The sequence below is a fragment of the Anopheles coustani genome, chromosome 2, assembly GCF_943734705.1.
Source record: "Anopheles coustani chromosome 2, idAnoCousDA_361_x.2, whole genome shotgun sequence".
In the NCBI taxonomy this organism is placed as follows: Eukaryota; Metazoa; Arthropoda; class Insecta; order Diptera; family Culicidae; genus Anopheles; species Anopheles coustani.
The window spans coordinates 84631423-84656371 of NC_071289.1; the positions used below are offsets into that span (position 1 = coordinate 84631423).

At 46.5% G+C, this 24949-nt stretch overlaps 1 protein-coding gene across 1 annotated transcript in view; it reads left to right on the forward strand.

Annotated features, from left to right (window-relative positions):
• Nucleotides 1-1553: 1553 nt before the first annotated feature.
• The window catches only part of LOC131265198 (methylcytosine dioxygenase TET), a 176905-nt gene continuing 153509 nt past the window's right edge, over nucleotides 1554-24949 (forward strand). The window contains exons 1-3 of the mRNA XM_058267460.1: nucleotides 1554-1611; nucleotides 17154-20290; nucleotides 20416-20556. Coding sequence (XP_058123443.1) covers nucleotides 18935-20290; nucleotides 20416-20556 — 1497 coding nt within the window. The 5' untranslated portion in view covers nucleotides 1554-1611; nucleotides 17154-18934. The remainder of the gene's footprint in view (nucleotides 1612-17153; nucleotides 20291-20415; nucleotides 20557-24949) is intronic.

Sequence of the window (24949 nt, forward strand, 5' to 3'; positions counted from 1 at the left end):
ACTGATTGTTCCGAAATTTCAAAAAGGAAAAATGCCTTTTTTGAGAGGTGCTTGAAAAGTCTCTTCTGCCGTAAGGATACTTAACTTTTCAAGTAACCTGATAGGGGCCATATATCATAACCAGAGAGTAAAGTATGCAAAAATAAAACCAAATTGGCTACCTTTTCTGCTTCCGGTGCATTTTCGCTGCAGCGACAAACAAATCTCCTTCGTTCGTCAGCGCCCGATGGTGCCAGCATCCGTGAAAGATGTCCCCGTGGCTCAACCATGTAAAAGAAAGGAACAGATTAAAAAACCTGAAATGGTGGGAAAACAAAAACATAAAGCGAAGGAAAATACTTCATTTCCGGAAACCCCACTCCGGTGCCGGGTACGAGTGGGTCCTCCAACGGTCGTTAGTTTCAGAAGTCAACGCCGAAATCCTGGCGGCAGCGTTGGATTTGTGGTATGCCGGGTGGAAAACCTCGGCCTGCGAACGAATAGACGCATCATGCCCGGGGTGACAGGCGGATGATCTTGAGCAGTTTGCGTTGTCATATTCCTCCGATCAGGAACGATGATTTTCCTTGGGGCCCGAAAAGTGGAACCCGAAGGAACCGGGATTCAAATTAAAAGTGTCGGAAGAAACAAAAAACACCAGATGAAGACGCAGTAGATGTGTGCGTGCTGAAGCCGGCTTGTGGTGGAGAACACAGAAAAGGACATGAGGATACGAAGCGGAGGATAACGCGCGGACAGAAAATGCAACGCAAACGCTGGTCGTTACGCACACAGGCATACCAAAAGGGGAACGCGCGCGCTTCGCTTCGATGCCCTTTTGCTTCGGGATCTTTCCTGGGATAACAAAAGCGTCACTTCGTGCCCGGTGTTGGTGTGCGTGAAGTCGACGTTTTTCCCGCTTTCTGTTCCGTTCGTGTGGTTACGGATTGCGCACACTTTATTGATGTTTTGGTAATTTTTAAATGTTCGAATAACAAGTAAAAATGTTTAACATTATTTACGGAGGTATATCGTGTGTTATCTTATCTAAATGATATTTAAACGATATTGATATTTTTTTTAAAATATTTTTTTCCCGACCCTTTAAAAATTATTTTAAAAAAACCCGTTATTCACGAATGCTTGTCGAATAGTAAATAATATGCAAGGTTTGAAGTGTTGTCGCTTGTTAAACTTTATACGAAATGTTTGTGACGCTCTTGAGTTTCATAGTTAATTTCTTTCTTTTAAGAAGAGATTCGATAATTTTCTTAACAAGTAACAACAAAGGAAATTCTTTTTATTGGTGTGAGATTAAAATGAACACACTTCCGGATAAATGCAAGGAAGAAACAAGGAATCCATTTTCGACTTTAAACGAACTCCGAAAGTTTTGCTGCTAAACACGCACCCGATACTTCGGGTTTCGTTCTGGGTGCGTGTGCGTGTGGACCGGTGTGCGCATCCCTTCAGTGCAGCCGGAACAACCGACGACGACGACGACGACGACGACGACGGCAAATGCGGGCTCAACCGCGTGCCATGCAATGTTTATCGCGTTCAGTTTTTGTGTATCTCTTCGTCGGATGAGAGGGTATTTCGCTCCGGTGTGTGCTTCAGCTCCGTGAAAAGGTGAGCCGTCGATAACAGTGCGCGTCCCTTTGCAACCGAATGTTAGCATTTTGAGGTTTCTGGCCGATAGTCCCGTCCGGTTTCAGTAGGCTACGCCATTGTGTGGTGCATTTTTTTAAAACCTATTCCGTGTTGGGAATTAGCGTTTTGTAATTTTTAACTTCTTAAAATAGAAGAATGGTGTAAATTGAGTGTAATGGTTGATGTAATAGAAGTTCCGAAAGGAGGAATAAAATGAAGCAAAACACTTTGCAGGCGCGGTGTACAGAAGTGGTGTTGCAAAATAGCTGATCAACAATGTTCAGTCAGTGTCAGCTGTGTGTTTCGTTGTGTTGAATTATATTTCTGACCGGAACAAATATACAATTGTGATACTGTAAGTTTCAAGCTCGGGACTATCCTGCGCTCTTAAGACAAGGTGATAATCGAAAAGAAGAGTCCTGAGGTGTGATTTTGCACAATTCATGGTGCGTGTTGAGAAGATCCAAAAAGCATAAAACCATCCACTGCGCGTGTAGCTTTCCAACAGTTGGTTGAAGGAAACACATGTCTGGCAACAAGGTGTTCAAAAAAACCAAATGTTTCCATAAAAGGGCCTAGAAATGCAATAGCGGTTCATATCAGATAAATTATGTTTGCTCAGGTGTGAGCCAATAGAACGTTTTATGGTCGTATCGTGTCTTCATTGGATGAAATTTAAAGTACCTTCACAACGAAAACTACGTTAAACCGTCATTCATTGTGAAGTTAGTTTTGATCGTCGACAGAGAACGACAATTCAAGTGATCATTGATAAAAAAGTAGTCAGTTCTCGTGTCATTACTCAATCCCTTGTTCCCTTTCGGGCGTACGAAAAATGCACACATTTCGTCGTGTCAGAACACTCCCGGGATAGATACGAATTAAATCAAATCAATTGTGCCTAATCAAGCAAAATGGAATTGAAAAAACAAATAGATGCCAACACCAATGTGTTGCCAGCATGCGGACAAGCAGAGGATATGGAAGGAAAAATCAAAGAACGAAAACGAAATGAACCACGAACGCGCATTATGACGTGTGATATGTGCGCGGGTGTGTGTGTGTGTGTGTGTGTATGTTGCGATGTAGTTTAACAACGATAACAGAAAAGTGTGATAACAAACCGCGGTTTGGTTTGCGCCGGGCTAGGCGTTCGTTTTCCTCGCGCGGCGTCCATTCTATTTGCATACACGTACGCCGTGTTGTGCGCACAGGAACACGCACATCTTCCCGGGCCGCGGAGAACCCGTTCCGGTTTCGCCGTTGGCGCGCAAATGGTGGCAAGGGAAAATGGGCGAGCTGTTGCGTACTGCGTGTGTTTATTTGACGCGTTGCCTGCCGGTTCCTGATTGTCACTTGTTATTGCTATTATATTGCCTGGGTTTTGCCGTTTATCGTTGCCGTATTACTTTTTGTCAGCCCAAAGTAGGCCTGTGTGCGCTGGCAAAACGAAACAGAGAATGTAAAGAAAGGAAATGTTGTAAAACGGCAGGCTCGAACACAGCCAGCTGATAGAGTTGTTCGCCGTGAGGCTCTAGTGTGTCGCTGGAAAACGCTTGTGAAAATTTATTGTGCTCCCGCACGCACGCGGGCTTCTTAGCAGTGTTTTTGTGCTATAATGGGCGACTGAAAATGTGAAGAAGGAAAACAAACCAACGTTATCCTTTTTCCAATTAAATTAAGTTTCACTGCCTGCTGTGTGAAAACGATTGACGAAACCGACAACCGGAACAATTGATGATCGAAAAGCGGAAAACGAAGATACCGCTCAAGGACAAGGAATAAGTATTCTCCTCATGATGCTAATACTCCTTCTTGTCATATCTAGTTTATAATGCACTTTGTTTGTTTCAATTTTCCTTCCCAATTGACGTATTAATCTTTGATCTGCTCACTGCTGTTCCAACGTTGGAAAACCCTACCCCGAACAATGATCCTTTAAATTATGACACCTTTATCGAAAAACAACCTTTTTTTGTGGTGCTCTTCTCATTCCCGGCTCCCGAACCGCTATCGTCACGTTATTTTGATTATTTTGATTTTTCAATTACGATTATGATGAAATGGTTGGCCGATAAGCCCCCTTGACGGTGTGTGCATGCGAGTGACGATAACCGCTGGTCGACTAAAATATAGCGACCCAGCGTCCGATAACGGAAACACCACGAGGCTCACGAAAGGTGATGATGATGTTGATGATGATGGTGGTTGATGGTTGCGATGACGATTACGCAGGAAGTGATAAATTCATCGTTTGACATCATGATGGAACAAACCTGGTGGTGTTTGTGGTGGGAAAAATGGCCGACACACTTTCGGGAGGTAGTTGCAGTTTGGATTAGGTATAATTTTATCTCTTCCAAACTTTGTCCATCAAGGAATGCTCGTTAGAAAAGTGCACCTTCCGGGTGAACCATCTTGCGCAGAACAAAACAAAAAAGGTTTAGATGCTTTCCGATCCAGATCGACGTAAAATTGACAGCCCGGAAAGTGTCCCGAAAATCGGTTCGTTCCCGCAAAAAAAAAAAGAATGGATCCGAAAACCATCCCAACAATACGAAAATGCATCCTTCACGGGTCTCGTCGGTCTCGTCTTACGTTACGATGCAACCCAATACCTTAAGCCACCACCGTCCTATTTCCCACAGCACCGTGCATCCATTATTCCTGCCCTGGGGTTTCCAGAGCGCTTCCCGTTTACCATTTTCGGGTACCGCAACCTCGACGGAATCCTGTTCCCGATCAACCGATCCGATCCAACAACACCTGGACTGGATTGTCTCTCATCGAATGCACCAGAAGAAGAGGAAGAAGAGGAGGAGAAATGAACGAAGGCTAATGTCTAGTCCCGGGGCCGAAATGCGGCTGCACCGAAAGGACTTCCTTTTTCGGCCGATGCTCACCTGGTGTGTGGGTTTTGTTGAACTTTTCCTCTACATGTCACAATTTCCGCGCTTCTTCACCAAGTTTTTAGTAAGAGCGTGAGAAGGTGTGAGAAGGCCCTTTGGGGAAGTGAATGAACTTTACCAACCATCAAATGCTTCGTCTGCCGGTTTGATCGAGTCCGTTTCTCTGTTTTCTATTATTCCCTCGGGAAAGCCGACTCACTATCTCGTCTCAATATTCGTTGGGGATCTGATGGATCGTGGTTGATCAATGTTTTATCTTGTTTACTCGAACGTTGGAAGCCCTTTTCAGACTTTGGGATTTGTGTTTACGCACCTGGTCGTTGTGTGTGCACGTTTGTCAATAGTGTTAGTCATCGTTTTATCAATCTCTTCTTGTTGATGACCGTGATACTAGCATTTCGCAATCAGTATTATACTTTGTTTTATTGACTTGAAAAATTGTTACATAAAAATTGTGAAAAACCTACTTTCAATTACACTTTGTGCGATCTGTTCAGCGGAGGGAGGAAAATGCAGTATAAATGGAGTGCCCTTCTGGCGGCAGAAGTGGATTTTCAACCTCTTCGTAGTTCATTCCACCCGGCCAGTGCAAAAATGCAAAGCCCCCCTCATTCTGGAAGGTTCAAGGACCTCTTCATCGGATATTGTGTATTTCGTGAAAAATGGGCGCCTCCCTTACGCGATGCAACATGCAACAATCGTTCACCAGCGAGCATTTTAACACACAACACACACACATACTAACGTTCGCTGTCAACTTTCCACCAGCTCCATGAAAAGTGACAGTGAATCGGCGTGAAAGGGGATTTTTCCGTAAACCCTTTTCTCGTCCTCACCTTCCTTGTCCCGCCTGAGAGAGTAAGGTTTATCTCCCGAATGGCACGTTTTTCCTCAAGCGGAAGGAATTTCAACTGCCGTGTTGTGGATGGGGGCGGTTTTGGGGTTGGAAAATGGTTGGAGCCACTTGTTTTTGGGACGCTTCAGAAGTTCGTTTTGTAGAACACCCCCCCGAAGTTGAACGACGTTGAGTTCCGAGTTCTTTTTTTCCTCCCTCAATTAGGTGGGGAGGTTTTCCGTGCACTTATCTCTCTCCCCTCGCCATGAGTGCATTCGTGTGTTTCGAGAACAGAATCCCCGAAAGGATCTGCTGCTATCTGATGCTGCAGTGCGTTGCCCTTTGCATGCAAAATGGGGGGAGATTTTTTTCCCTGCGCCGGAAGAAGTTTTACGTTTGGCGTTGCATAATGAACGACACAGTTTAGGGAGTCCTGTTCGTACTCCAGGTCAGAAAAACTGGGTATCAGCACGTGACAACGTTTCCTTTTCTTTTCCTTTATCGAAAATGCTCACGAAAGTTGTATCATATGTTTTTAATGTCACATTTGGATCCTCCTCGGTCCCTGCCCTTCCATTCGGACAGATTAATTAACGGAATTATTTTTGACAAAGTATATCCACTCAATATCCTGCCAGTGCCATCTGTCACATTTTGTGATGCTGTCGAGGTGTCAGGCTAGCGAACGAAACTAAACTTCATTACTAAGTTTCTATTTCTACCGGTGATATGGTTTTTTACTCCTTATGTTGACAAAATGGTTGCGAAAAGAAAACAGGAAGAAATCCCTAAATCTTTCTTCTGCCTCTCCGTGCCTCATTTTATATACGTTCGACGTTTGAAGACGTGCTACGTGCTTCATTTTTGGCGATGTTCCTCATTCAATTCCGCCTCCTTCACACCGGTACGCCGTAGACAACGTGGTGTAATATAAATCAAATCTCGGTGCGGAAAACTTTTCTTCGCGCCGGATTCCGGATTGGTCCACGCGGGTACGGCTGGATTTGGCTGGATATCTAGGATTCGTGGGTGGCCTTAAATTCACATGGCGTCTTTGAACCTGATACGCGGGTGGTGAGTATGGGTGTGTGCATGTGCGAATCAAACAAAACGGATGAAACAAAACCGGAAGTCTCCGCAAAGCAGGGAGGAGAAAAGCAGCGTCCCGAATGGAAGAGAATGGCATAAACTAAGGGTAAAAAATGCTCAGCTTCCTCCGTGCATTGCCCGCGGACGCGGACACGTCTGCGACTATGAAACTCTCGCTTCCGACGTTTTTTGATATCTTCTGTTCGATTTGCCAACTTTTGGCAGCAGCAAAAAGAAGAAAAGTTTTTAAACACAGTAGCACATCTTCACAAGGCGCGCTGGGAAGACGTTCCATAACGGGGACTGGGAGGGGTTGGAGTACAGAAATGGGAAAGATTGGAATAGAACAAACGGACTTCTATCCTGGACTGTTTTTACGGCCCCGGACATGGCTGAGAGAGTGTGGGAGGAAGGGGGGGGGACACGTTACCAGCTACACCCGATGCGCCATCGCCGTCCGCCTGCTCCGGAAAAGCATCCGAACGAACAGCTAGAACCACTGGGAAAGCGGTGAAACAAATCGGAGAAGAAAAAAGTAAAGCACGGAAATCGGAAAGCAACTTTTGAAATAAATTTTAAACTTACCCTGCCATAAACACCCTTCAAGTTGAGCTTCTTCTTTTTTTGTCGTTGAGTCTTGACGGGAGAGCAGATCCAACGTCCATCCGGTGTGCGGTATTTTTTTTGTTCTGTTTTGGTGGATTGAAGTTTGCGCTCGTGGAAAGCGTGAGCAGGATTTTCTTTGACCAGTTGAGTTATTAGTATTGGCACGATGTGGAGCTGCTCGTATTGTGATCGCTTGTTCTTCTCTTTCCATTCCTTTTTTATTCCGTGGTTGAAGTAACACCGAGAAATAGTTTTCACGGTATTGTTGCTTAAACATAAAGAACTAAAAAACCATCCACGATCTTGTTTGCCTTTGTTTCCGTCTTTGTAAACTGTTCCATTTGCTCGGTTAGTTCTTGAGCTTTTTGCCCTGTCGGTGTAGAAAAAAAGCAACCAACCTTGCCATACCGTGCATCCCGCCCGGGAGTGCATTTTGTTTCAATTGATGTCCTTTTGTGGCTCACTGGAAACGTTCAGTTTTTCCCGATGTTTTTTTTTTTGCTGCACTAGGAAGTGGGACTGGAAACTGTTTCCGGAAATTGTAAAACAAAACATCTGTGCTGGTTTAAGGGAAATAAAGGAAGTAAAAGAGCAAAGATGTATACATACGAATTGAAATTTAGACCGGTACAAATTTCCACTTTATGGGTTGCGCTTTTAAAATTGGGTTTCTATTTTAACGTACCCTTTTCGAAAAGTAATTTGGTTTTCTTTTAAATCATTGTAAAACTGGTTTTATTCGGCCAGACCTTCATTACCTTCAAATCTGACTTTTGTAAAATAGAGTAAAACCTTGCCATGTTATGGAATAAAATCGAAATGACTGATATTTTCGGCTTTGTTTTCCATTTTATCGGGATATTAAATGGCAAATCAAATTAGATAATTGTTTCCCTTTATAAATTATACAACTTCTCGCTTAGTCGAGAGTCTAACAACTATCCTCATCGGTTCTTTCTTTGAAGTGCAGCAACGTGTCTATTGCTACATGGATGCCTCATGCATTTCGGCGGAAACATAATTTTGAGCGTTTGTTTATGGCTTTATTTATGCTTCAAATTTCCTTTCCGCGCGTTTGCAGATAAGAGGGTTTGGTGAATTTTTGGGCAATGAGAACGTCGCGTAACCGTCCTCCGACCCACTAAGGCACATGTGATGCCCCAGGTTGACAGCGTGTGATCGTTTTATGTGCTCAAACAGACTTGTCACCCGATCGTTTGAAGTTTTGTTATTCGCCTTGTTTTCCTTTCCGGGCCAGCGCGCGACGACGATGTCTTCAGGTGACTCAACAAGATGTTCCACTTCTGACAAGCGCACCTCGGATAAGCGGGTACGAGTGAGAGATGTACCGTAAAGAGTGTGAATGTGACTTATAACTTACTTCCCGGGGAGATGGTACACTTCGAGGTGCGTTTTGACATCTCGCTCTCTTATCGAGCGTTTGCGGCCGGGAACCTGATTTGGCACCTGATAACAACACACCAAACAACGACTTGCACACACGCTGGCACACTGACAAAAGGTTTTTGGAGGTCTATTTCGTCCGGTGACGGAGCAGTTCGTGTAACGTGCAGTTGGTCGCATAAATGAATCACGAAGATCTAGCTGTGACCTATAAGGAAGCAGGAGCGGGTAAGGTGGGCAAAGAAACCGAATTACTCTTGTATCAGAGATTGATGATTTACGCAAAACCTGCACCGCACCAACGGTGTGCTTGTGAGCCAACCCAAAACAAACAGACTTGAGCGCTGATAAGTGCTTATCTGGAATGCGCGCGTTGAATACGAAATTGTGCAGATGAGAGATATCACTAGAATTGGAGAGATAGTGATGGGTGGGAGAAGAAGAGCGATGGGCGGTTCGGTAAAGCTAATTGGTAATACGTAGCTTCGTCACACGGGTTATACCTTTAATTTGGCGGTCATATCTCTCGGCCTTATGACAGCCTTGGTTGCCAATTCGAGCAGTTAAAAGACTTCCGTTTTTTCGAGCAGTGAGACCAACGAAAACCAAAACACAACCATAAGGCTTCGTTGGTTCGACTCGCATGCGGTTCAAATTACGCCGGCATGAGGACGAAAACAAAATGAAAGTCACGCGAACACTCACATCCACACACACACATCCCGACGTGTGGGATGGTGGTTTTTCCGAACCGGATCGTCGTGTGCTGCGTAATCTAGTACACACGCACGTTTCTTGCCTTCGGTCGCAAGGCACGCGATTTTAGGGGAAAAATCCGTACTCCGAAACCCGTCGTCCCTGGGGGGGAGGCACTCTTAACACACACGAACGTAAGAACCCGCGGTACGGTTCGGTTGGAAGTCGGAAAACCCACGGCCTTCGTACCGAAGAGTTTTCGTTCGTGCGCACGTTTCGTTCGCCTTTTCCCCCCGGCGCGAAACGTCGTTTTTGTCGTTGGTGGATGCACGCTGTGCGATGATTGCGTCGTTGTCTGTTTTCCACGGCGTTTTCCCTTTTTGGGAACACAAACACAAGGCGAAGGAAATGAATCGCAGTAACGGGAATGGTCGATTTTGGCAGCCGAGGAGGGGAGGGGGGGGGGGGGGAGTTGGTAGGAGTGCTAGAAAAGTGTATGGAAATTCGATTGCGTTTCGATCGTCTGCTGGTGTTGGAACTACGCGTTGGGTTTTATTTCTCCTTTCCTTTGTGGTATTGCACGTGCGTTTCGGAGGAGGAAAAGTCCTCGTCCCGTTTGGCGGGAAATTGGGAAAACAACCTTAAAAAACGTTCCACTCACCGCCCCCTCGGTGGTTCGTTTCGGGCTTGTTGCGCTGCACTTGGGAGGGGGCAAAAGTTCAAGTTCAGCGATATTTCGTTCGTTGGTAGGGCAAACGTTCCGAAATCGAGGGGACACACTGTACTTTCGCTCTCGTTGACATTCGCCGAGGTTTAGCTCCAACCGTTGAAGACAAAAACGGTAGCAAATGTTTTCGAAACAAAGAAAATCGAAAAAGAAACTGACGTAACGCTATCGAATGACCGGATGACGATGGCGCCGAAACAACTTGACTGAAAACGGATGAGTGTTTCGGTTTAGTTTGCTCGTGTGTTATTCTACTCGTCACAGCAAAACCGGATGAATCCATCGGCAGGAACGATAGCATTCGTTTTACCCTTTAGGATAAACTTGTAATTTTGCTAGAATTCATATCTGAACAGGATGTTTAGAAAGAATGTTATGTTTCTAGCCTCTTCGGTAGGCACGTAGCAAGTGTAAAGTTCCGTTCAAGAACTTCCTTTTGCTTTGGCCTTGCAAAGTTGAACATGAACACTTTTTTTGACATCCTCCATCCACGGAAGTTATATCTTATTCCGAAAAAGAACACGATCGCGATCGATGTTGGTTGACTTTTGATAACCGAGAAGTTCCTGGTTTGTATCCGAAATTGAAACTGTGGCATTTTGTTTAAATGTGTTTACCAATCTATGGAAAGTTATCCGAGTTCACCCGCTCAAATTAAATTATACTATCAATGCTTGTTCGTTTCTTGTGCTGACATCCAAAGGCTCTAACGATGCAATTCTTGCTCCTGCATTTTTATATTGCATTGTTTTCCGTTTCCATGCTGGAAGCTTGGAAGCGGAAAAGTCGTGAGGGAAGTGAGGCAGGTGGGGGAACCGAATTCACGAGAGATTAATTTACGGTCGTTTTCGCAGTCAATTATACAATCTTCACCCACTTTTTGATCCGCGGGGCCAATTACTAATTCTCCCGGAAACGTCATCAAAAAGGCCTGACAAGCCAATAAGGGGGAAGGGAAAAATGAACGACTGTGCCATGGAAAACATGGCGAACCCGAAACGGAAATTTTCATTCCCGCGCTTCTCTCGCGTTCGTGCGGTTAATAGGGCGTGTTGGATGAGGAGGAAAAACGAGCCGGCAAAAACAGGAAAGGAAAAAAATGGGAACACTCGTGGATGAAATTCTACCAGGACCTTCAACGACTCTGCCTTTCCCCTCCCCCCCCCCCCTCCCCCCCCCCCCCGGGGGTCGGAGGTTTTATCGTTTGTTTATGGAAAGTTTCGGGTTCCCCAGTTTCTTCCCGACCCGTTTTTATCGCCTCTGATCGATGTCATAATGGCGAAAGATAGACGTCTCGCGATTGTGGCCCGAGTTTTCCTCAATACACACACACACGCGCGCTGTCGTCGATGCTATTGTTTTATGGGGCGCTTGGCGCGATCGGTAACGCACACAGAAACGCTCGCAAAACAGCGGCAGGCATTTTCCGTGTCCCTGTTTTCATGATAACGGCACGTAAATTATATGCTCACGTTATTGATATGAGCGCCATAAACATTCAATGGCGAAGTCGGCACCGATTCCGGACGGAAGCGAAGCGGGGCAACCGAAACAAGGGCACACGAACGAGAACCGGAAGTGGCTGGTTCCCGCAGGAACCACGAACCGGGCCCGGTCGGCGGCGGGGCAGAAATGGAAATAAATACATTACCACACACCGAGGTTTTCCTTTTCTCGCACACACCCCCCCCACCACACATCGTTGGTCGTGCGACGATCCTTGGACGGCGTGGAACCGAAAAGTGCTGCCATTTTGTGGATTGACCATTCGGGAATGAACGGTCAAACAGAGAGAGAAAAAAAAATGGAAGTAAAATCACAAAACACACAAACCTCGTCGACCATGAGGAGCTGCACGAATAAAATATCAATTAATCTAAATGGTTGTATTTCGACGATTTATATCCGGCCCAAGTACTTGTAGTAGCCTTGCCGGGATTATTCGGGAGTAACCGGCCGGGGATGGATTGCCTGGACACTCTCTCCCCACCGCAGGCCCCGGGGTGCGTGTGTGTGTGGGTGTAATGGGATGGGTGGCTAAACATTATTGCCCTCCCGGCCCGGTGATTGTTAGCGTTTTTCTGCGGTGTTTGCTTTATGCTTGTTGGTACGTTTCTTTGGTTTCTCGCGGCCTTGTTTGTTGGCGATCGCCGCCCGGAAATGTACGAGACGACCGACGACCGGTTCCGCGACTTCCGTGCGGCCCGAACTAGGAAGCGGTAGGACCCCGGTTGGTGCGGTGTTGTGGTGATAGTATGTGCAATATATTACGTTGTTTTGCTGATTTTCGAACACGAGATATGGCTTCCTAATGGCGGAAAACCGTGACGCGTAAGGATAAAGAATGTAACCGCTTGGTGCTTGAGCTTTAGCGTTGCGGGCTTGGGAAATATATTATATTTGCCGGAAGAAACCGATTAGATTTGGGAGCGTGTTTTAGAACGGTGGCTTCGGAAAAGGAAACTAGGGCGGATATCGGGATATTTCAGGTTTTTTAGTCTTTTCCATTTGCTTAGACACTTGGTGGTAAAATTTATTTAATTTTATTTCAAAACAAAACCACGTTGCATCTGCGTTATGCTCTGTTCGAACCAGCGTACAGAAATGTTGACCTATTTTGGCTGGATGGATAATTATACCATACACTAATTATTTCAAGGTAATTTATTAATGACAATAATGCCATTTTAGCACCCGTATTTATTGAAGATCGATGCAAAAAAACGTGTATAATTAAAACTACTTTTTTCTCGCAACACGGTGTGTGTGTGTCCTTGAATGGCCTCCTGCTGCTCGGTTCGGACATCTGCCATTTGTTTATGGCCGTTTATTACTTGCCTTTTCGACCTTCGTGGATATAAATAGTTTACTGGTGGCTACATGCTTATTTTTACATCCTAGAAATGGTCAGAAATAAGATAAGAGACATGATGTAAAATAATGATGGCACAACAAATGTAGGTAAATGAAGATTCTTTGTTCCTAGTCCCAGTCGAAGGCTTGTTAAAATAATACAAATGATGGGTCTAAGGAAGCAAAAAGTTAAGGACAATAGAAAAAACGTTGAATTATGCAACATACGGTACTCCAGAGAAACGAAACTCAAAGATGGAAGGAAAACGGTGCAAACTGTTACGAAACAATGGAAAAATAAAACACATGAAGCAATGCTTTGCAAATAAAATAGCACAGCCCGTAAAAGGCACGATGTATTTTTTTTCTCATTGCCTCATCGGAAACGCGATTCGGACAAAAATTATTCAGCTATAGTAGCGCTAGTTCTGCTTTCCCGGTGGAAAATCCTTCGGCTTTCCCGGCAAGCGCCCTCCTGGCCGCGGCGAGAAGTGAAGAGCGAAAAGTTTTATAATTTATTTCAAAACTTTGCACGAGCTTTTTATTTCGCAACGGTTTGCTTTTGTGTTGCGGGACTTTTTGTTTTGACTTTTCGCTTTCTGCTTAGTTCTTTTCCCGCGGCGGGTGTGTTTTCCCGTCAGTGCCGTTCCCCCCAAACGGGCAAGTGTTTCTTTTTTTTGGGAAAAAAGGATCTAGTCGCATGTTCAAGTAAAGTAAAGTAAAAGTCAAGTAAAGTATTGAAAACAGTTTTCTGTTGTGCTCTACTTTTACCTCGGTTTTCGTCTGTAATTTCGCTCAGAATGACATCCCGTTGACTAGCTTTAGTTTTTAACAATGTAACAACACTTTAGAACAAAAACTGAGTGATGCTTTGAAGCAGTAAAATACTTGAGGCTGTTTCGGTCGTTGGAAACAACGTTCGAGAATCCGCTTTCTAATACGTTATCGAAAAGAATCCTGTCTGCGGCAATAGTAGCCCGGAACAACTTCCTCAAGACCCGTAGGTTGACTGAGTGATAATAAAAGTAGAATGTATTGAAAATTTACATTCACCGCTTCGTGTCACCCCCATCGTCTACGCATAAAACCAGTCTTCTCCTCCCCACCGCTGAAGGATGGAAGAAAATTCTGATTTTCGCAACCGTTTGCATTTTTTTTCTTCCGAGTGTAAAAGTATATAAAAAAAACCATCATCCTCTAGCGTCGGTAAAGGCAACCGCAAAATAACCACGAAGCCCGGAAAAAGGGAAAAGTATCCCGAATTCAGATTCCCGGAGACACATCGCAACGCCTTCCGTCGTGGAGGTTATTTTGATTTCACACGAGTGTGTCGATTTTGAGATCCGTCCTCTGGCAAAGGTAGGGGGGATGGCGGTACCCGTGGAAAAGCGATTTTCATCTTATCACTTTTGGCAGAGTGTCCTCTCACAGGGGTCCTCCCGTGGTCTGGTGGCGCCCCTAGAACGCTAGTGCCGTGAACGTTTTATATCCATCACCGGGCAAACGGCAGCAGAGGTTGTAAACTGATGATGATTGTGCACACACGGCGAGCCCACACTGCTCCACACTGTTCCCCGGGAAGAAGGATGCTGCTCGAATGTTGGAAAGCCGCTCCTATATCACTCGATGCCTTCGCCACGTCTCTCGCTACGTGGTTTGACTGCAAAACTCGCCCCGCCGGGAGCCCGATTTTCCGAGGTCAGGATCCGCGGGAACCATTTTCGGCACATTTTCATTTTCGCCTGTCATCTCGTTGCGTTGCAGGAAGATGTATGTGGGTGTGTGTGTGTGTTCTTGTTTCTTTTCCTTTTCCTGTATTTTTTCCCCCATTTCTTCCGAAATAGACTCTTACCGTCCGTCTTTTTCCAAATCTGCCCTTCCTTCTGGGATGGATTTTTTTAATATTCATGGCTGAATTCACCTGAATTTGATGATGTATTGAAGCGGCGGCTTTGGATGTGCGAAGAAATTGGACGCGCGAAGCTGTATGTTTTTTTTCGCCCACTTTCCACACGGGATGCCCCCGTTCGGCGGGAAAGTTCATCTGTGCAAGGTGGAAAACCAAATCAAACACTAGTGCCCCCTCCGAACGGTGGGTAGGCAAGCAAATTGGAGTTGGTAGGAAGGACGGTGGTGTGTACCGCCACCGTCTAGGTTGGATTCTTGGATTCCTTCCTTGGTCGGCAGGCGCAATATTTGCGTTCCATGACTAGGATTATCAAAATCGGGACGACGTTGGTGGCCACAGAGCAAACAGCGCGCCCAGTTTTTCCTCTGCCCCCTTTTCCCCGCAGTGGCAAAAAGGGGGGCTGTTTGTTTTCACCGAAGGAAAGAAATGACAGTGTCACCTTAAATTGCAAAACGTCGAACGCGGCCCGGACCCCGGTCTGAGGTTGAGTGGAATTCTAAATTTGCCCGGTGTTCCACCGGTGAGAAGTGGTTTTATTTATTCTTCCTCCGTGCGGCGCACATTCATCTATTTCTTTTCGCTATGTCGGACAGTTTTGTATGTACTCACATGAATTCTAACTCTGGCGGATTGTTTAATGTTTAAAAGAAACATTTTCATCACATTTTGTTAATGTATCCACAAGTTTTTTTTGGATTTGTGTTTAAAAATGGAACACTTTACTAACCCATACCAACACTATTTTACGTTCCGCACTGGGACAATTTAACGCAGACGATATAAAAAAACAAAATCATTCCATCCGTCTCAAGAAAGATTGACTCGCGGCAAAGACTTCACTCCCGAGAGGCAAAGCACGGAATCGTACGATGACTAGACAACCATCATCGAACGACGAAGACGAGACGCGAGAGTGCTCGGAGAAAACGGAGACCTTCTTCCAAGGCCAAACGTGACGAAGATGAGTAATGGGTATGCAGAGACCAGCCAGGAGGAATGGGAAAATAAATTGTAAATTGAAAATGTTACTCATGCGAAATATTATTTTTGAAATTCAATTTTTTTCTCCCCCTGCAAAGCGTGCAGTGTTTCGGGTTGTTTGAGAGAGCTCGTTTTTTGTCGCTTTGTCGCGCATCTCTTCATCAATCTGATTTGGAGGAAAAGGTCAATCATCGGTACGGTTTCCGGTAGGACATCTCTCCGGGGAAGATGCTTTTCCCCCGTCAGCGCCTTGCTTTTAGATATGCGTGAGTAATTTAGATTTCACTGTAGTCCGTTATGTGGAAACTATTTAAATCCGAGCTCAAATCCGCGCGTGTTTAAACACAATGTGAAACTGTTTAGTTGGGGAACATTGCTGGAGGAAAACTAATCAATTAATGTGAACTAAAACAGAGACGCTTGGGGAATAAATCATGCACACCCCTGGCTTAGAAGGGACCAAATGTTTGCACTGATGAATATGTAATGTCCGACAGCGGGAAAAACCCCTGGCGAAAGTGATATCCAAACGGCGTGTAGCTAATTCACATTTGCCATGTAAGCAATTTTTGTGCGCATTTCTCCCTGCCTTTGTTTAGTTTTGTACAATAAAATAGCAAAGCTTGTGGGGAAAAGTTTATTGCAGTGGTATTTTAATTAAAATAATGTTCCGTACACATCATTCGTTGGATTGTGCAAACCTGCAGCGATAGAACACACCCGATTGTTTTGTTGTTTTTCAAAAATTTCGTCGGAGAAAACTAATCAGGCTCTCGCCCTAGTTGTATATCCCGAATTTCAATCGAACCAACCCTCGCCAGTAGTGCGTTCGAAGGAAACTCTCAATCTCCTGCCTTTCCCGCCCGAGCATTTTTTGGCACGTTTACGTCGCGGAAATTTCGTTTTCCGGACGCGACCGTTCGGGGCTGGCGCAATCTGGATTGGAGTCCGGGCATAATAATTCGCAAAAGTAATTCGCATAAAATTATCCAACGCATTTTCTTTGCGAGGTGGTGGCGAACCACCTTCTCGTATGGTACGATGCCGAATGGGATGTGTCTGCGTGTGGGTACGGCAGGTATCGTAAATTTTCGTCCTCAAGACCGGGCGCTCGTTCGGGGTTCCTACACACTGTGTCAATAACACACTACATGGTGGCGGGACCCGGGGGTTGGGTGTGGGTTCGCCCGTCGCAGTTACTCATCTATGAATTAAAATTAAAATATTCAAAAGATTTCACCACGTTGCAGTTTGTGTCCCGGTGAGAAGACAATCCAGAGCAGTAATGATAGTAATGTTCTAATGAGAAAAATCCGCTTTCCCTCCGCTGTGCGGTGAAATGTTGGGCCATATTTTGTGCAAATAAATTAAACAAAGTGCATAATAAATGTCAAGAGAGTGTTGCTGGAGAATAGTTATTGCTTATCGTTGGAGTAAACCGAAAAGCCACCTTACACGATCGTTTAGTAACGTTTGTCCCTTTCTTCCTCCATGCTTCTATTTTCATTTCAGATGCAGAGAACTTCCGAGTTCGGAACGTGAAACCAAAGCCAAGCTCAACAACACACAAACCCAAGCGCCGAGGGTGGCCCTCGCTCGAGTGCGCTGACAAGTCTATTCAATGAAACTGCAACGGTTTCGACACTTCAGTCTAATCTACTTTTAAAAGTGTTTGCTTTGCTAACTAATTTAATTCGCTATTTATGTATTTATCATCGTCGTCGCTAACTTATTTATTTATTTAAATTATTCAACTCGTTTGCTGTCAACTATCAAAGAAGTTCTAAGCTAGCGTTATCTTCACTAAGGAAAGCACCCCCCGCCCACAAAATACGCACGTATACAAAAGAAAATCCTTCAGCATCGTAATCCAGTCAGGTCCGAGGACCACGCATTCGCTAAGTAACTTATTCCGTTTGGGTGGAAGCAGCAAAGCCAGGCGCCACCACAACGTTCGTTCGTCTATCGTTTTGCGGCGGTATTTTACACCGGAAGGAAACGCGACAGTACAAATTTAAAAAATACAAAAATAAAAAAAAAAATAGCGAAACAAGAGTAAAAAGCGTGCTCGCGGAAACGGCACGCGTGTTATAAAAGTCAACCAAAAAGCTTAAACCAACAGACCAGCAGCGTTAAGTGTTAATTCAAAGAAAAATCAACAAAAGCAAAACAATCCTCGTGGAAACCTAAATTCGACAATAACGTGCCACCGGAAACATCAAGTCCATCAAGTCCAGCGGCCAGCGGCACCATTGGAGAGGAAGAAACAATCAGTCCCGCAGCATCTTCATCTAACCTAACGTAAAACACAAAAAAAAAAACACAAAACAAATCAAAGTACAAAGCATAATACAGAGGAAATCATATAAGCAAAAGAGTATTTAATATCAACTTTAAAACAAAATAACCAAAACGCGCAAAACCACAAGTACCAAAAGCAATCAGTAGAGGGTGTAAACAATTATTACCAACTGAAAAATCAAGGTGTTCAAACAAGTAGAAGCGATCGAAAAACATATAAACAAAAAACTAGTAAAATCGTGAGGGAGAAAGAAAAACAAACGAATCATTAAATTATTACTATCAACTACACAAGTGTGTCCGTGTCGAGTGAAAGTGAGAAAAAGTTCGGTGTTTGCGAGTGGACGTACTAGTTATTTTTCTTTCTTACCAAAACTCTCTCCTCAAAAACGTAAAACCTCGTGACCTGTGCTACTTCCGGAGGCATCTTTATCCGTTTGAAGCGTTAAGGCTATACATTTTTAAGCAATCAGAGAAACATACACAGAAAAGTATTTTTGATACGTGCAAAGAGGTTTTTTCCTAGCGTGTAAGCGAGAGTCACATTTTACCAAACCAAAAATAAGCAAAAAAAGAAAGACAAACGGTCCGTATAAATAGTTAAAAAACAAACAGAGATAAAATTTAAACCACCCCAAAGTGTTTCGACAAAAGTGCACATTGAAACTGGAAAACATCTACCTCTGGTGAAGTAGAAGCGAAGTTTATTTCGAGAGAGGAAAGGGGAAAAGGAATTGCGTTTGCGTGAAAACGGACAAGGAAGTGTGGAAGACGGATTACGTTTTACGTCGCGAGTGTTTCGGTTATTCTAGTCGCGCGTCGCGAGTTCTTTCGGTTCGCCGGTTGCGTTACGGACAACGATTGTGCGTGTGCGTGGGTGATTTTGTGGTGAAAAAGGACACCTTGCAGAGTGGTTCAGGTTTTTTGTTCTCGTGGCACAACACTAGCCCTGGAGCGATGTTGCCACGCGGTCGCAGTTTGCGAGTCGGAGCATGACCTCGATGATGAGCGCTAGCACCGCGGACGACACGACCCAGCAGAGTATACCCTCGTTCACGTCGTTCTCCGCCGAGCTGGAGCCCTCGTGGGACTACTACGAGCAGCAGCAGCAGCAGCAGCAGCGTTCTTCGACGGAGCGTTCGAGCAGTGCGCCGCACGCAATCACCGATGTAAATTCGCCGCAGCCAACCGCAAACGGCAGCTACACGCGTCCTTGGGAGATGGACACCAAGGATAATCGGATGGCGCCCCCGAGCGGGCCGCCCGGAACGCCGGGCCCGCCCGTCCCGGCCACGCCCGGCGCATACCCGGACCACTACCCGAAGCTGCCATCGTTCCAGAGCCAGTTTCACAGCTTCACCGACACGACACTGGTGGCGGGCGAACCGAGCCTGCCCCAGGTGACGGCCGTGCCGGTCCCCATTTCGCCAAGTTCGGCTTCCCCGGTCGGCACCGGCGGTTCGCTGACGCAGCTCACGCAGCTTACACCGACCCCGCTGCCGCCGCTGCAGGGCGGCTTCCACACGCTGTCGGCCGTCAACAGTCGCCCGTACCCGATCGTGCCCGGGGCGATCCCGGTGCGCGAACTTGCCGGCATCAACCAGCACCAGTATATCGACGAGCGGCACATCCAGCTGTACCAGCCGATGACGACCTTCCAGGGTCAGACACTGCCCACGCTGACCGTCATCAAGAAGGAGCTCGACTACGAGATGCCGACGCTCAACAACGGGGCGACGCTGCACCACGCCAACTTCCAGAACCCGCTGCTAGACAACGGGCTGTTTGCCGCCCAGAACGGCACGGTGCATCACATTCAGCACCAGCAGGCCCAGCTGCAGCACCACCACCATCTGCAGCAGCAGGCCCAACAACAGCAGCAGCAGCAACAGCAGCAGCAGCACCATGTCCAGCAGCAAACGACAACACTCGTCTCCATCTCGACCCCGATCGGCGGTCAGCAGCAGCAACAGCAGCAAACACATCCCCAGCAACAGTTGCACCACCATCAGCACAACCTGATCACACCCTCCGACCACCACAACAACAACAACAATAACAACAACAACAATGGCAAGCTGAGCTCTTCGTTGGGCGGTGGGGGCGCGCACGAGCCGGGCACGCCGGCCCAGATCACGCGCATCGACAACCGGAAGAAGGAGCGCCGGAAAATGCGGGCGCCCTCGCTCGAGTCCAGCGCCGAGTCGGAGGGCAGTGCAATGGAAATCGGCGACAGTGGCAATCCGGGCCAGGTGGCGGCCATCTCCAGCACCGCCAACTTCAAGAGCCCGATGCACAGCACGATGAGCATGGACACGGACGACGGTGGCATCGTCGGGGAGAAATCGGTAACGTACCACCACCACTCGTAACACATGTTGTTGATGTCACTGCTCAACAACGTCACCGTGTCGGCATCGTTGACTCATGGTCCGCTTTTTTTTTCTTGCCCTTCCCCTCCGTTCACTTTCAGACCAAAAAGAAGCGCAAACGTTGCGGCGAGTGCATCGGATGCTCGCGCAAGGATAACTGCGGTGACTGTGCGCCGTGCCGCAACGACAAGAGCCACCAGATCTGCAAAACCAGACGCTGCGAGAAGCTGACCGAGAAGAAGGTAAGCTTGGTTAGTTATCTCGAATGTCGGACCAGATAAACGTGACGGTTTCTTTTTTTTTTTTCTTCGGAGGAATTAGTTGCATGAGATGAGGCGTTTTTATTGGTGATGAAAATGCTTGCGGAATCCCCCAACCCCCTTACTAGTCCTGCTCGAAGAAGACTTGGTACAAATGCTTCAAAACTGCTTCCAGAAAATGGTTACATCCAATTCCAAAATCAAACATAACCAACTCGGGTCGCAATATTTTCGGCACAAATAAGGAAAAGGTTAAAAACCCTTTTTCCTTCTGGCGGCCCTTCGGGGGTGTTGCTCCCCCGGCAGATGGACACGCCGGACTGCTTTTTTCCCGCACCCCCCTTCGTTGCCTTCCTGCCCGTCTGTTCTTGTGGGCGGCGATCGTAAATCATACATTAACACATTTAATGAAGCGATAAAATCTGCCGGCAGAGCATTTTTTTTTGGCAAAACCCCTCCGAACAGCGGCGATGAGCGCGCCAGATGAAGATGTCGTCCGTTGCGGTGGTGGTGGCGGTTGGTTGCCTTTGTTTTGTGGTTTCCTTTTTCGCGCACCATTCGAGCACAGTTGTGCGCGCCATCCCAACCAGCTGGCAAAAACGCGAATGGCAATGGGCAGCACGACCCAAGAAAAGGGAATAACGACCCTTGACGTCGACGACGGGTCGATGTCATTGCACTTTGTGTGCAGTGGAGTACCCGAGCGTTTGTCACATGATGATGATGATGATGATGACGATGGGACACATGCATATCAGATAATATCAGCATGATGAAGCTTATTTCGCCCGATGGAAAACATTTTCGTGAATTCCTTTTAATGTGCTGAAGTTAGTAAAATTGTAATATCGTTGATCGTTGGAAAGGCAACTGTATGTACAAACGGATCATTTCGGAATTGACTTCGAATTAAACACCCTTCGACACTTATTCCCAGTGTAGTATTCAAGAAAATCGTTACACGATTCCCCACCAAAGTTATTATGGACATTTCCAGTTGCACATGTCGGTGATTGCTCGGCGAAACTTTTTTCACAAGCTGCGGGTGTTGGCGCATTCTGTGCCGTAGATAAGAAAGCCCCAAGCAGACGATCGAAAGGTGTTTTGATCAAGTAGCCAGTGGCAGTCCTCCCCCCCCCATTCGATCTTTCACTCCGTATACAGCATATGTTTTACGTACGCCTAACGACTCCGCTTGGTCGATAAAACCGTTGGCAATCATAAAGACGGGGCGAGCAAGGACACCTTGGTGTTGAGGGGCATATGGATGTAAACGGAACGGGGGTACTATGTATGCAAACGCAGGACTCCACAGTTGGATCCCGATCGAGACAAACACCGGGTGCGAAAGCGCGTCCCATGAGCAAACAGGGCCGCTATCAGAGGTGCCTGCAGATGTTGTTCGGTGATAACCGTTTATTGATTTTCCGGCTCACGATCGATAGCGGTGTATGTGTCTGTGTGTTTTATCGGTTGCCCCCCCCTCCGTTTGCTTGGCTATGTGCTGCTGGTCGCTTTGTTTGCTCTCAATACATTGCGCGGGCGTGTTTGGAGCCACATGCCGGCGTACTGTGACGACAGCTGACTGACTGAAGGACTGACTTTTAATATTCCTACGGGGGCGGTTGATATTTTTTACCTCCCAAACATGTCCATGGGAATGATTTCAAACGGGCTGCAATAGTCAGTTTGCTTTTAATCCCGCTTCGAAACGTCGACAAGCTGGCATTGCAGATGGCAGAATATTCCTTCCGCCACAAACGCCGCAATGGGAAACAGATTTAATTTCCCATTCAAATCAGTCCCGAAAAGCAGGACAATAAAACGCCGAGGAAGGAAAAGTGCGCACGATGGCGACAACGCATCCCAGCCGGCTCTCCGGAAGCAGCGTCATAAACCCGAACCATTACGACGAACGGCTGGCCTCGCTTTGATGTCGGTTGGGCACTCGGAGTTGCTCCGTTCTCATGCCGTCTTGTTTCCCATGAACAGCTTCCCAGCGAGAGTCCTTCGAATGGGCGCTTATTTGAAACAGAAACAATTTTAACTAAAACGCTCGCTCGCGTTCACGGCTCCGTCTGTTGCTTCTGGTAGGTTTTTTGAAGGTTGGTTTTCTAATTAAACTCCCGATGCATTACGATGTTGGTTCCGCACCGTGTGGGATCATTCGTTCCAGCTCGAGCTGCTTTAATATTTTCTCAATTAGTAACATCTGTGCGTGAGTTGTTGTTTGTTTAGAAGATAAACCCTCGCCGTTCAGAAGAAGAAAGTGTAATTCTTTACGCTCACCTAACATTCGTTTTATGTTTTAGGGTGATACATTTTGAATTTTCCCGATGCGAAGCAATGCACCAGCTGATCTGGATGTACGCGCCGATATTAACGTTAACGCAGGCAATCGTGTCAGCTGGCAAGATGACCCATATCTTAAATGCTTCGTTAACCGGCGTCTGGCCAACACGGCTAACCCATTCAGCTGGAATCAGATAAACACGTGCTCTCTGTCTCTGTACGTCCAGCACGACGCCTCGTGCGTGTGTGTCCCGTTGCTGTCCCGTGTCCAGCTGTCCTGCCGGGAAGAAGCAAAACAGATCATCTGATGTTGATGAAGGTGGTGATGGAAGGAGTTAAACTCAAAGGAAAAAAAGTTGTCTACCTTGCTCTCGGGCGCTTTTTTCGGTAGCGTTGCACACAATTGCGCAAAACTGGCACCGCCGCAGGTGTGTGTCTGTGTGTGTGTGCGTGTATGTGGCATTTTGGGGTCAACCTGTCAGCTGTGCGTTTTGACAGCTTCATTGCTTCCGCCCGGCGAAGGTAAAGAAGTCCTTCAAGTAGTTAATTGCGCAAAAGAAAATACTCGACAACTTCAACATTGTTTATGTTGTGCCGATTGCGATCGGGTTTCTGCAGCGAATACTCTCTTTCTCTCTCCCTCCCTGTGAGTATGATTGGATGATTTTTCTTTTTAACTCCGTCCGGTTCTTTGCAAGGTTTAATTTTAGCACACGGAAAGGATGCCCCCTCAGGTTTGCTGGATATTGAGTAACACTTCCGAACGGTATCAAGTGACGGGAAAGGATGTGGATTCGTTCGTGCGATGTGATCGAGACACAGTGGGTTGTGTAATTCCATGAGCAAGGAAAGAGGCATGAAGCCGATGGACACGTTGACGATTCCTCGTCAAGTTTGAAAAATACATTAATACATAACATTAACGTTTGGAAATTAATAACGATACTCGAAGGCGAAGAAGCACTCTCGATGGAGGATAAATTAACCCACGGAGGCAACGTGTGGTCCCAGCTTTATCATCAGAGGGGGCCATTGGTTTGGAGTCATTCTTCAACTGTCCAGGACCCCGCTCCCCACTTTCATCGTTCGCGGTTAATTAGTTTCTGAAATCTTATCCTTTCTTTTCCGTGCGTTTCGTCGCCGTCTCCGATACCGATCGAGGAAATTATAAGCGCACGAACACATGAACACCCCACAGCGGGAGGGAAGTTCGTTCAGGCTTCTGTTCTGTCGGCGCATTGCGGTTCCTTGTTTCGTGTGAGCGTCTCGAAGAAAACCGGGAGCATGTGCGGCTTTATACCTTTGCTCGCTAATTTACCGACGGTGGAAACCGATAACGTCGTTGGAGGAAGGAGAGTGATTAAATGAAACAATAATAGCAATACGGAAGGGGCCAACCGCCAGGTTTTTTTTTCGCCTGCCGCGCCTCGAACCGGGGCTCGTCGACGATGACGTGTCGTCGGGTCGAGGAAAAAAAAGGACCTCAAGGAAACGAAAAATGATGCAAATTAATTTCGAGGAACCAGTTCAGGAGCGAGGATTTTTTTGTCTTCCCTCTTGCTTGTCGATTCTGCCAACCAACGTGCGCTTACCATGACGAATGGCAATGAGCAGCGCCCGCTTGATGGCGCAAGGGACTCGGAAGTGGTTTCCTAACTCTGGCTTCGGCACACACACACACACACACACGCACACAACAGCGAGCGATGTGGAAGGGAAGGAATTGGATCATAAATTAACATAATAACTGTTCCTTCCTTTTTCCTTCGTGGTGGTGCGTCCGCTCGGGTGGGGTTTCCTTCATTCCTTCTCGGGTACGGGAACGATATGGCGTTACGTTTTCCGAACGCACACGCGGTGGGAAAGCATCTATACACGGTGCTGCAGCATGGCTTACACGCTTCGTTCGTGCAGCAAAGCAAGTCCCAACGGGTTTTTTCTCTTCCTTGGGCCCGCCGCCTTTAAACTCGAATTATGCTCGCTACCGCACCACATAACATCCAGGGCCGACCATATGTCACACGGGTCTGTCGTCCAGGATCGGTCCAACGCATACTAACCAACGTGTCCGGCTCGGTTTATG